The sequence below is a fragment of the Nestor notabilis genome, unplaced genomic scaffold (genome assembly GCF_000696875.1).
Source record: "Nestor notabilis isolate BGI_N333 unplaced genomic scaffold, ASM69687v1 scaffold12943, whole genome shotgun sequence".
Taxonomy (NCBI): domain Eukaryota; kingdom Metazoa; phylum Chordata; class Aves; order Psittaciformes; family Psittacidae; genus Nestor; species Nestor notabilis.
In genome coordinates, this window is record NW_009920646.1 from 21,502 (window position 1) to 34,692 (window position 13,191).

The 13,191-nt window shown below is 40.0% G+C and overlaps 1 protein-coding gene across 1 annotated transcript; it reads left to right on the forward strand.

Annotated features, from left to right (window-relative positions):
* The first annotated feature begins 5,773 nt into the window (after positions 1-5,773).
* TM4SF4 (transmembrane 4 L six family member 4) lies at positions 5,774-9,958 on the forward strand. Its single transcript, XM_010010772.1, has 5 exons — positions 5,774-5,947; positions 6,204-6,293; positions 8,514-8,647; positions 9,470-9,659; positions 9,941-9,958. The coding sequence occupies exons 1-5, from the start codon at positions 5,774-5,776 to the stop codon at positions 9,956-9,958; spliced, it is 606 nt and encodes a 201-aa protein (XP_010009074.1).
* The last annotated feature ends 3,233 nt before the right edge of the window (positions 9,959-13,191 follow it).

The following is a 13,191-nucleotide window of genomic DNA, read 5'->3' on the forward strand; positions in this document are numbered from 1 at the left end:
CTCGGCTTGAAAGCCTGGCAAAAGCCTGGTAGAAGCATCTGCCTTTGAGTCACTTGCAGTAAATCAGGATGGCAGGGTACTAGATGCAATACCATTTAAACCTTTTCCCCTTATTGCAAGCCAAGATTCACAACTGCAAAACAGCCACATTCTGATAGTCAGACAGAGAAGGGGGAGAGAAAACAAGATTTAGGTACAGCTACAGCAAATATTTTCCCTGTGCCTGTTACTGAGTCACTATGCTATAACTGGGAGCCAGATTACACATGCTCTCTATCCACTAGGAATGTCATGAAAGTCTATTTAACATATCAGGTAAAGTATAGAGAGTTTTCAAGTTCTGAATCCTTGCCACAGAAGCAACAGCAGGCTGTAGAAAACAATGAAAACTGCTTCTATTGGCCTGACATCCTACTGAACACCACATGTAGACTGGGCTATCAGTCAGGACTTCTTAATTTGTTGCTCTGCCTGCTTTTCTGTTGCATAGTAACTGTCCTCCTTGGACTGAAACATTAAATTTATGAACCTTTCAAAATTCTTTCAGTGGTCATATGTAAAAGCATGCTGCTTTTACAGCCATAGGACCAGATGCTCCTCTCTCCTGTAAGGGCCCAGCTGACAATCAGCAGCAATGCCTCTAACAGTGTCTGCTCCACGAGGCAATGGTCAGACACATTCAGCTCCCAGGTTATATATGACACAGACCAAAGCAGCATGGGGTTGGCTGCAGGCATCTCCTAGAACCTGCAGAGGCAATTGCTGTGGCTGAGCAGAGTGGGGTGTAAAGGGTCATGCTTTCTGAAAACAGGCCAAACAGCTTATGCTGTTCACAGCCTTGCAAGATGGCTGAAAGAGGAATCACAATGGCACAACAAGAAAACTCAGTGCAGCGCAACTCCCAGAAACTGTTCAATGAATCATCAGTTACGGGCTCCTCCTAAAGCTGCCTGTGCCCATAGCACTGAATGCACTATGCTTGATAGGGATCTTCAACTCCACTGGGAACTACCACTGCCACCATCCAAGCTGTTCTGCTAGATCTGCACCAAGAACCTGTGGACTCCATCCATGTTGCATTATACGCAAACTTGAGAAGCCACTCAAAATTTGTCTTACTAAATACCTGACCTCTTTTTACAAGGTAAACTAGTGGGATTTTCTCAGGAATCATGAGTTTGCTTAGCACTACAGACATCAGCACTACAGGCATGACTTAATGTTTCAGTGAAGAGGGCTATTAAAAATTAAGAGCATTTCTAATCCATTCTTTCCTGCAAACAGCCTCACACCATATAGCAGAGTTTCCAGAAATCACAGAATATATATAAAATCAACCTTTTAATCCCACATATGTTAGACAGGCTATTTATTCCACCTTTGTTTATACAACCTAAAGACAACAGACTGGTGTTTCTCATTATTCTGCAATCCAAGAATTTTTCCAGATTCGTGGACATGCATCTTTATCAGTCTACAACGTCTCATCTCTGGATTCACTGATTTATCTACTGTTTCAATTACGCAAGCATCTCATGACATGGAAGAAGAATTTGGACTGTGAATATGTAATTGTAACAGAATTAACTTATCAACTAGTTAATAATAAAAACCCCCTTGCAACCAAACCCGACTGCCTTTATTTTCTAATATGTATGTTACTAACAGAAGGTTGCCACAATACCTTTCATTCAGGCTCTTGTTGAAGGCAGAATGGCAAATAAGAAGTACTGCCCTGGAACTGAGCTTAGCTGCAAATTTTATACACCTGCTAACACCACTCTTAAGCACAAAATCTTTCAGAAAGTTTGTTTGGAAAACTCTATGTGCTGTAGGTGAATGAATGACATGGGCATGTCATACGTGTGTAGCTGAATGACCAATAAAATGTTCACCTCTCATTGTTGTATGTGATTCATTAAAAGGTCTTTCATGCCAAAGTGCAATACTACTGTACAAAGTCAGTGTGCAGCAGGCAGATCACAGAAGAGGATGTGCTGACTACAGCAGTAAATAAATTCCTACCTATATGAAAGAAAAATTTCCTAAGAGCAGTTCTCGAGAGTCTGATTTTTTGTATTTATAAATGGGCCATCTAATCTGTATGTAATAAGCTGAATACGACTGAAACATTGATTTGATGTATTCTGATGTGAAATACATCTCTATGTGAATCTGATCTATTTCTACTGAAATCAGTGCTGTAGTTATAGGTGGGTTGGGTGGAAAAGAGATGGATCTGATCCAGTTACTGTTCTGTCCATCTGTGCTGTTTCCCGGCTTCCCCCCCCCCCATTTGAAAAAGGACAAAGAGCTGACTTCAGCATTCTGCAGTTCTAGTGACTCTAGGACTTTTTTTGCTAGGACTAGATTCTAGAATCTAGTGATTCTGTAGTGTAAGGCCTGGTGCTTCACTTGTTTTTACAAATATTATTCCACCTCCCAGGCTTTTCCAATGTCTTAGATTTCTGCTTTGGTGTTTTGTAGTTTAAGAATTAAAATCCCAAAACAGTTAAAAGGGGGTAACCTCCAAATGCTCATGTCTAGTTTAGATACATCTTTTTTTTCCTATCCTACCCCCCAGTTTCTGCATCTTCTGAGCAATACACATACTTTCACCTCATCAGAATGGTTTTCAGAGTTATCAGAGAATAGAATCAGGAACAGTGACCCTGCGTGACGTTGTTGCAGTATGATTAATCTTGAGGCTCACAAGTCATCCAAGAGTATGGTACTTTCTAAGAATGGTTTACAAGCATCACCAAGATTTTCTTAAGATAGTGAGGCCAAAGAAGACTGGCAGTGTGTTTACTGACTACCTGTATCTTTTCAGCAGGCTTTCCAGCATATGGAAGTGGAGTCTTCTATGGAGTATGAAACAGGAAGAGAAGCTAAATATAGCTATTGCACTGTTGTAAAGCATGGCTTCCTGGTAATAGAAGCCAAATTACCTACATTTTCACTCAGTTTTCATAGCTTGATACTTCAGACCATTTCCTATTTCCATCCATCTTAAGTAAGTCACAGATTACATCAAAATACTGTTCCTTAAGAATTCATACCCATAAAAGGTTAGATAAAGTTAAATTGTGAGACTTGGCTCCACTTACCATTTTGGTGAATAAGTCTCATCAACCCAACATCTCCAAGCAGAGATAATTTGGAGATATCAGCAACATTGCTGGGCAGCCTCACTGGTTTTCAACCCTCTCTATGAGCATCTGGGGCTCATTTGAAAAATTCAGTATCATCACAAAAGAAAAAAAATAAAGTTTATTCTATTGCTTTTATATAATTTGACCTCAGTCACCTCAGTTCAGATTTACTTTTTTGTTTCTGGCAACATAGTATTTTCTTGTAGCCTTGTTCTGAGACACATACTCCAGAGAGACTCCTTAATAGAGAAGTTGGCATATATTGCACAGGCATCTCAATGACAATGTTATTTTTCCTTAGTAGTCTTTCTGTAATTGAAGCACCATTTTTACTCTCCAAGCCATTAAAAACTGTTTTAGTGACTGGTGTTGGGAGTTCCATAAATTCTCAATAATAAAAACTATTAGTATTTCCTACTTTCCTTGATCTATGTAAATACTTATTTCAATTAAAGTAATAGACACATCAGAAAGACCTGATTACCAGTTAACCCGTCAAAGCCTTTAGCATTTGCCCAGTTAATCTCTAGTATCTAGAGAAGAACACTTCGGAAAAAGTAAGATTTCTTTAGAGAAATTGCTCCACTTAAGCCCAAGTGAGTACATAGTAAATAAGTGAGCTGATTTTTTACCTGCAAAGGTTAAATCATGCTGTGATAATTTCCTTAGTCTGACAGCAGGCTCCCTGAAGCAAACATGAAGCTCAAAAATCATGTCTAAAGACTGACATGAAAATGGGTTTCATAGTTTCATCTTTTAATCAAAAAACCAAGACCATTATCCTTTCTGCCTGAAGTTAGACAGAATTTAGCTACTGAAAATAACAGGAGTGTACCCGGTGCCACATCTAGGTTAATGGTAATTAATTTTCTTTATGTTTGATGCATATTTTACATTAGAACCCCAAAATACACTATCTATCAGAGAGAGTACCTGTCTGTGTTCAATCCTATTGGCACCTTCAGGAAAAAAAGGTATTGGAGAGCCCTCTCACAAGCTGACAACCCTTCCAATTGCACCTCATGACTACAAGAATTGCATATATAATTAAATAGGATTTCTAGTATTATTACTGTTACTTTAAAAAGATACTCACCTAGAACCATTACATTTGACCCTTTGGTCTGAAAAAACTGCTTTATATCCTTCTATTTCTGCAAAGAAGCCTAAAGCTGCTCTGGCTCTTGAGCATTGGCGGTGGCTCAAGGTATCCCTGTCCCTGCTATCCTGGCTTCCCTGTATCTGCACAATTGCTGGTATAGCTTGTGATGAAGCAGATTAAAGCATTAGTCTAGATGAATAGTGACTTGGATTTCTTTCAGTGTCATTTCTGTAAGGATGGTGGCTGAGAAAACCAGCTTATTCAGCATTGCCGCCTAACCTGAAGCCATAGCTCTAGGCAGTTCAATACAGCTTTGGACAGTTCAGTATCATGAACTTCAAGGGATTTTGTAGTTGTACAAAGTAAAATTTTAGATATTTCTCGGCTGCCTGTCTTTGAAGATTCAACAGAGATCCACAATATGGATATAAAGGCTCAAACATCTTTAAAAGCTTATTTCAAATTTCAATGAAAATTTCCTGAGCTTTATCCTTTGAGCAAAGTGGAAACTTTGTCCATCTCAAAATGCATGGAATTCTTATGCCCATAGAGGGATGGCAGTGGAATTGCATCTATCACTATTTGCTAGGAATGAAGATTGCTAGACAATACACCAAGTATAAATATAATAGAGAAGGTATCCAGTTCCTGTTAAATATCTGCAGTCTGGCTTAAAAGAGGTGCTTGCTTGAATAAAATGTTGTATGCTAAGCCATTGAGGCTCTGCTTGAGCTTCTGAGCTTGTCTGCCACATGCAGCATAATTTTAAGCGGAAATTTTGCCTGAGTGCAAATGAAATGCTGGGCTTTGAGGGAACGCATTATCCTTAGAGAACACAAAGTGACACAATATAAAGAGCAAGTCCACTGAAACTTCTTTTGATCATTAGCCTTCCAGAGATACCAGCTGCAAAGCACTGCCTCCATAAAAATTCATTACCTATTACAAATCTATTAATTGTTTGAGTGCTTCAGAATAACAAATTAGTAGCTCGACTTTCCCAAAGAAAATTCACTAGAACTTTCTCATTGCACACAGCTGTTCTTAATACTGGGTGATTTATGTGTTTCATGTTAGTCTTTACTAAGAAGTATTTTGTAGCATGAAGAAGTACTGTGTGTTGTAAAAACTATGATCCAGAACTAAGAAGGATATCTGCCCATGACCTGAGCTCAGATAATGAAGTGTCTCATCCATGTTAGTAAAAGATTAACAGAGGTTATTGGTTGTCATAGTAAAATGAGAGGCTGCATTGAACGTAATTTCATTTATGGACGTTCAGAAAATTGACATCACGGCTGCAAGAATGTATAAATAACCAGCACGCTGCGATTCTGGTCAACTGCAGCAACATCTCTGAAGGGAGCATCCTACAGGCTCAGTTCCTCTAAAGACACGTCGGAAACCGGATTTTGTAAAGTACACTGAGGAGCTCCTTTTTATACAGCAGTTCTGAGAACACCTGAGAGATTTTTCCTCTGCCTTCAACTGCGTTTACCATTTATTTAAAAAAGCAATGTGCACAGGAAGTTGTGCTAAGTGCCTGGGAACCACTCTAATCCCCCTGGCTGTGCTATGTACCCTCGCTAACATTTTATTGTTTTTCCCTGGAGGAAAAATTGTTGACGACAATATGCACATAACAAATGAGGTCTGGTACTTCGGAGGGATCTTGGGATCTGGTGTATTGGTGAGTATATAAATTCAGATATTCCCACCTTTCCCCCCACCCACACCATGACTTTGCATTGCTGAATTTCCTCAGTACCTCAAATGCAGGTTCCACAACTGCAAAATTTTCAGTGATAAACAAGTGATCCAACAGTTTTGCATTAAGTAGCTTAATTTAGTGATAAGAAAAAAAAATAGTACATAGAACTGTTACATTTAAAAGCAAATGTAACTTGAATTCATCCTAATTCAAACTGTATTTTTGTTATTGATAGATGATCTTTCCTGCCTTGGTATTTTTGGGCCTTAAGAATAATGATTGCTGTGGATGCTGTGGTAATGAGGGCTGTGGAAAGAGGTTTGCGGTAAGTGAGAAGAAACACTGCAAAGAAGTACAAGCTAAATTATTACCGATATATGTATCTTCTGCTCACAGTCATTGAGAGACCGTACAGATACAGACCAGAGTGTAGGACACAAAGTCCTGCCGTTTGTCTGAGCCCTGGAAAGTAGAAATAGCAGGCTGTAAAAAATGCATTATGCCTTTGATTCTGTGCCACAGGTACAACAACTTGGTGTATTTTGCTATCATAAGATACTTACAGTTGCTATCACAATTAAACCTAATTTCCGAAAGATCTGCACTTTGTTTTGCAGGGCATGACAGTTCTCTTTTTAGACATTTTTTTGTTGTCAGTTTTAAAAATTATTCTGACAGTTGGGCACTACACATTCCCAACTCATTGAGCCCAGACACTGGGCTGCAAGTACCTCATTAGGTTCATAGGAAATTTCAGGTTGGAAGAGACCGCTGAGAGGCCACCTAAACCTTCTACTTAAAGCTGGGTATACCAGGCTCCACTTTGAATTTGTAGCTTCCTTTCACATGAGAAGTGAAAAGTTTTAAATGGATACCTTCAGATACTAATAAACATTTCAAGCATTTTGGTTTAAAAATGAGATTAAAGAAAAAATACATATATTTCTATTAGGAAAGTCTGTCTTTTCAAAATAGTTTGGCTCAAGTAGATCATTACACTTTTTCACCAAGAAGCAAGTTTTCAACTGGGGGGGGGGAAAGAAAAAAAGGAAAAAGCACATAGGAAAAGAATCACGACTATGAGGTTAACAAGGAGCCTTCCCTAAATACTGTCTTTGATGCTGTCTGTATTCATGCAATTCCAACAAACCAGGTGGACCTTTGGGGTGGGGGGGGGGGGGGGAATAGAGCCACATATTTCTCCTCACCACACTGTATTATCAATGTTCTGTTAGCAGTGAACATATCTTAGTTTAGCTTTGAAGACCACATATAACTCGGGGACTACCAAAATTACTAATGTTTTGCTGCTGGGGGGCCACTCACATCTCTGCGACGCAGATGAACCAGGCTCACAGTTATACAGGGGGTGACCAGTGGTGAGTGCCTGCGCTCCCACTGCCATGTGTAAGCAGAGCCATGCGCACGGTGCTGCCCATACAGCAACCCACGTCCTGCAGTGCAGAACCTTGTGAGGACTCGTGAGAGTTCAGTTGACTGAGAAACTGGGTGTATTAATGCAGTCACAAGTACTAAGTATGCTGTACTGAAAGAGTCCCAGTGGCCTTACCACAGTATGACTGAGAACTGAATTTGGTCTGGTATGTTAGCAGAAACACTGTTACTATGACGTCTACTAAATAAACATAATGTTTAAGTTAGCCCCATTAGCTATACCAACATAAAAATGCATGTCAACAGTCAAGGCAAGAGTCTCATGATGAGGTCTGAACAAAAGCTGACAGTCATCTTTTTTTCCTCTACCTCTATCTCTTTGATCCAATAAAAAGCACTACCTCTACCTACAAACTATTATGGCTACAAGTGCTTCAGAATTCAAGCAGGACATTACTTTTTGCATTATTACATATCAGTATGTTTATTTACATATCAGTACATATCATATTACGTATCTGATATCAGTATATCAGATTATTTTCATATCAGGATATAAAATTGCCATAATGGAAAGCCAGAAAGATAAAGATGTCCTTTCCAATCCATTCCAATTGCACTATTACAACTAATGCTGACAAGTACCTGCAAGGAGATAAAGTATACCAATATGAAACCTGAAGGGGAGACTCAGGAAGGAAAAATAGAATTACTTGCTACAAATGCGACCAAGATACCAAAGCTAACTTGTAAAGCATACTGTAGATTATTTTCTTTAATGGCTTGAGTGGTCCAAGACCTCAGTCTTGCTTGTATGTCTTGAGAAAGACTTCCCCTTCAGTGAAACGCAAGACCTTGAACAAGACAAAGACTGTTGGACAAACACTATCTGAAGGGGAGGAGTGCCATCTACTGTGGCAGCATCCACCCCTCCTGCCTTCAGACAAATGGTGCCAAGTGTTTTAAAGCTTTTAAATACCAGTGCAGGTATGTGTTACACATCTGTTACATAATCGTGATCTAATATATTTCAGCTGTTCAGAGCATAGGCCCATTAAGAGCTGAATTCAGGGAATATACATTCACATTAGTAGGGTACATTTCATTGTTTGAATGAGTACAAAAATAACATGATTTTTCTTTTTATCAGATGTTTTCTTCCATAATATTTGCTGCAGTTGGAGTTGCAGGAGCTGGATACTGCTTTGTTTTGTCAGCAGTAGCCCTAAACAGAGGCCCTAAATGCAACACTGGGATAGAGTGGACCTATCCTTTCAAGGAGGGGTAAGACAAGACAATCAGAAAAAAAGAAGTTACACATTTTAAGTTTGTGGTATGATTTAACTTTCAAATATGTTGTATGAAAATGGGAATTATACCATTTGTCTACAAGATAGAAGCTCCTGGAAGACCCAGCAACACACAGCAATACTAAGTAAGGTTCAAGAGCAGATATGAAGAATAGCAAGTACCATTAAAACTAGTGAGTTTCAAAGGAGTCCATAAAGAGAAATACACAGCTTTCTAGGTTACTCCTGGGATGATAAGCAGTATATGGGGATAAATTCCACCTAGATGATCAGCAGTGACATCTTATATTGAAATTTGATGGCATGCAAATAATTAGTATCAATATTTTATCTTGGTTATGGAATTTGGAAGTTGTCTGTTCCTCACGCTCTGCAGCTCAAACACATTTGTTGTCACGTATATTTATCTCTTTCAGAGAGGTTGTGTAAAGAACATGAGCAACCCCAAAAACTCCAGTTGCTGAGGGCTGAAGCCAGCAAAGGTCCAACTGAAAACAGGGTACAATGCGTTACCAAGGAGAGCAGGCCTGAGCAGAACAGACCAAAGGGAGCAGTAAACTCCTCACCGCCTCAGAATCTTTAATGCAGTCTTCCCCAGTCAATTGCTTTAACTGACCTACAAACTAAACCAAAATTATCTTCTAGATGCGTAGCACCAGTGCAATAATGGAAATTATTTCTTGCAGTAATTAAAACTAACAGAGGCTCAGCTGTATCACAACAGCGACAGCTTGTGACAGACCCGCTCTCTGTGAGCTAACACCATATTCTCCATAACTGTTTTCCCCCCTCACAGGGATTACCTTGCTAACCACACGCTGTGGGACATGTGTGAGTCACCTGAAAACATTGTCCCATGGAACCTTACCCTTTTCTCCTTGCTGCTCATCATGAGTGGGATCCAGGCAGTGCTCTGTGGTATTCAAGTGGTGAACGGCCTATTTGGAACAATCTGTGGGGACTGCAAATGTTGTGGATGTTGTGGGGTGAGCAACTGATTGTTTTCTTTTGCTGTTTTTTGTACCGATAATAGTTATATGCACACTTGACTAGCTGACAGCCTGAAAAACTAAACTAGCCTTCATTCAGTGCCATGATCATGTTTTCTTAAATACAGCTGAAGCCCTGTAATGTCCCCAGGTGCTGAAAATATGATCTCAGTCCATATTTATGGTGTTTATTCCATAGCCACTGGGAAATCATAAAAACATTTGAAAGTCACAAGAATGGTAGCCACTAAATTATCTCCATGCTTTTATTATTCCAGGGAAATGGAACTGTCTAGAGAATATGAATATTGCACACAACGTTCTTTATCTTGGGAGGCTCCTTTTTGCAACCGTTGCGTAAAGCGGCCTTCAAATGCATCATCTCCAGCTAAGAAGATGAGAATGAAGGGCACTTCCTCTTATGAAGCCCTGACTCCCTTTCTAGCCTTCCTGAAAGCTCTCATCATGGAATAAAATATGTGAAATTAAACTCTAACATTAATATTTATTTTTGTAAAACAGTTTCTATCTAAACCAGGATATTCTCAGGCAAAATATTTTCCCTCCTGAGTCAGCTTCCCAACTGGGGATCACCAAATGGTGCTGGTACAAGCTCAGCTGTAATGCAGTTGTGTCTATTTTCTCTTGAGGTTCATCAGGTGCAAATACCACAAGTTTTTTTTTTGAGTATGTTTATGTTACATGGAAAAGTGAGGACTTCTCTTTTCCAAACCCATTATGATTAAAATGCTCTCTATAACAAGAGACGTATATATCTATTTACATGCTGACATATATACTAGACCTGTAATCCTTGTCTTGAATCTCTCACAGAAACTACACAGCCTGTGCAATTTAATGATGCAGAAATATTCACTGTAAGTAAACTAATGTGTTTCTACTTGTGAAGTTAAAAAGCTTTTAGCCCCCTGTTCATGGCACTAACCCACTGTGATCTCTTGTCTAACAAAGGTGATGCAGTGACTTAAGAGTCACAGCTAAACAGATCTGGGAGGCATCTTTGGAGCCTACCTTTGCACACAAAGTCAGCACAAACAACACTTAAATACTTTATAAGATGTCTGTGTCACCTGTTCTTAAAAATCTCCAAGTTCAGATGATTGTGTGGCCTGTGCTTTCAGAAAATGTATTTCATGTACTATGCAGCTATATTAGAGATATCTCAAGAACTTAGAAAGTATTCAGAAGCACTAAAAGCTGGTGAGCAATATGCAAAAATGTGAAATACCTAGATTTAGGTACATTAATATAAGCAAAGCAGCCTCAGTGATACATTGTGCAAGATAATAAAAGCAATGATAAAAAAACCTTTTCAGAAACAGCTGTCCCTCCCACCTGTTCTACTGCATTGCTGGGGAATCCAAGAGCACCCTTTACATCACCACCCACTGATGCAACTATCTTATATCTGTTCTTTCATCTGTGGCTAGCAGCTGTCCCACACCTCATCTCACATTTGCCTCATTTTATTTATATGAAGCCTTTGCAAACATGGAATATTTCTCAGCACCATTCAACAAAGGGGCAGGGGGCTGCATAGTGTACAATTTTGATATATTAATAAATGGAATACATAAATCTTTGCGTGAGGCTTGGGATAACAAATAACAGAAAGGAAGCTATGAAACCTAAAACCAAAACCAACGGGTGGTTCAAGAGTCAATGCTTAAAAGATGCCGGAGTACACTGTGGTTTTCTAACATGAGCTCATATCTAGTAGATACTGAGACAAAACACACACATTTCATCTCATAACCCAGACTGCATTTGCACCTTGGCCTTGGGATATATTGAACAAGCATAAATGAACTGCAATCAGCAGCTTAGCTGACCTAGCATTTTTAAGAGCCAACAGGACTGTTCTTAAGTCTATTCAGTTGTGATTAACATCTGAGGCTCTCCCCTAGCATTTAACTTCATGGGAATTATACTTATCTCATTGTCAGTTCTGCAGTAATTGGAGATTGCTCTCTCTTTTACTGAGCAAGGTACCCATTAAAATCAAGGGGTGGGACTGATCACAGATTGTTGTGACAGAGAAAGACATAACAGGCCAGTGGTACTCCTGGTAGAGAAGTTACAGGTAAAGAGAGTACAGTGTTAGACACAAAGATGGTGGCAAGGGAGAAACTACGAACAGGGAGAACTGAAAGTGTTAAACCTGACCTCAGTAGTCCTGACCAACTTGAACACCATACTCAGTTTTAGTGCATACAAATATCAACACTTCACAAATGTAGAAATCCTAGCAGCCTAAAGGAAAAATATTAGTATTGTCTGTAAAATCTCAGAGATGCATATGTTATCTGGACCTTCATTATTCACCCGCAAAAACTGGCTGCTCAGAGCTGGTTGACCGGGTGCTGAGAGCAATTTTGACATTGAGGGGCATTGTTTCAGCTGACAGTTTACATAATTATTTAACACACAAGTTATTTAACAACTCAGATTACAACACATTGAGTGTGTGCACGTGATTTTGAGCCCATGCATTTCAACTTCTGCCTGGCAAAACTGGTGCTCCTGCACAGCTAGATTGTATACAGTTGGAGATCTCTATATTGGTTGTCTTCACTAGACTGCAACAGGATGATACGTTAACCACAGTACAGCCTCACCTGTCTGGAATGATGCATTATCTAACTGGCAACTTTTTTCAAAAGGTCCATTTCCAAAATTAGGAAGTTAACATGCACGAAGTTAAAAGGCAATTGTTTAGCCAAGAGCAAAGAATGTTTTCTAACATCATTCTAGTCTTGAACGTTCTTCAATTAGCCCCAGTTCAACTTTAGCTCACCCTTCATGTCTTCATTACTCATGGTGTAACCAGTCACAAGCCAAACAACAGCAAACTCTGCAACAACCCCTGCTGCCCAAGGATGTGGAGACTGACTTGTTCTACCACATTGATAGGAGCAGGGTCTTTGTCCCAAAGGTGAACACTGCTATCAGTGACGGACAAGAATAAAAACCCAGATAAAACACCTCTAAGTTTTTCCTTGCCAAATTACTCTTTCATGGGGACAGAACGCACTGTTTAACTGAAATCACAAAAGCTCTGCCAATACAACAGAACTTTTTATAGGCATCTTCACCTGAGAAGCATAACCATTATCCTCCACCTGCCACTGCTTATTTGCTGCAGGACCCTTTGCTGAAACACAAATTGCTCCCACCTGTGGATCTAAACAACCCAAACCGAAAAATATCTGTCGTTGTCACTACTAACTGTGCTAGTTAAGTTCACGGCAATACTTGGACACTGGTATGCGCAGAAAGGGGCGCTAGTGGAGGATCTCCACCGCCTTTGCATGCGCACCTCTCACGTGCCGGGGGATCTCCCAGCTGCGGAGGGTGCAGCAGTGCCCGGCCTCGGTCTGCCTCGCTCACTCCCGCGGCCCGCTGCGCCTCCTGTAGCTCACCCAGCGCCCGTCCGAGCAATAGCGGGGTCGAGAGGCGCCACAGAGCCGACCTCGCGGAAGCAAGAACTGAGTCCCGGCCCAACCCC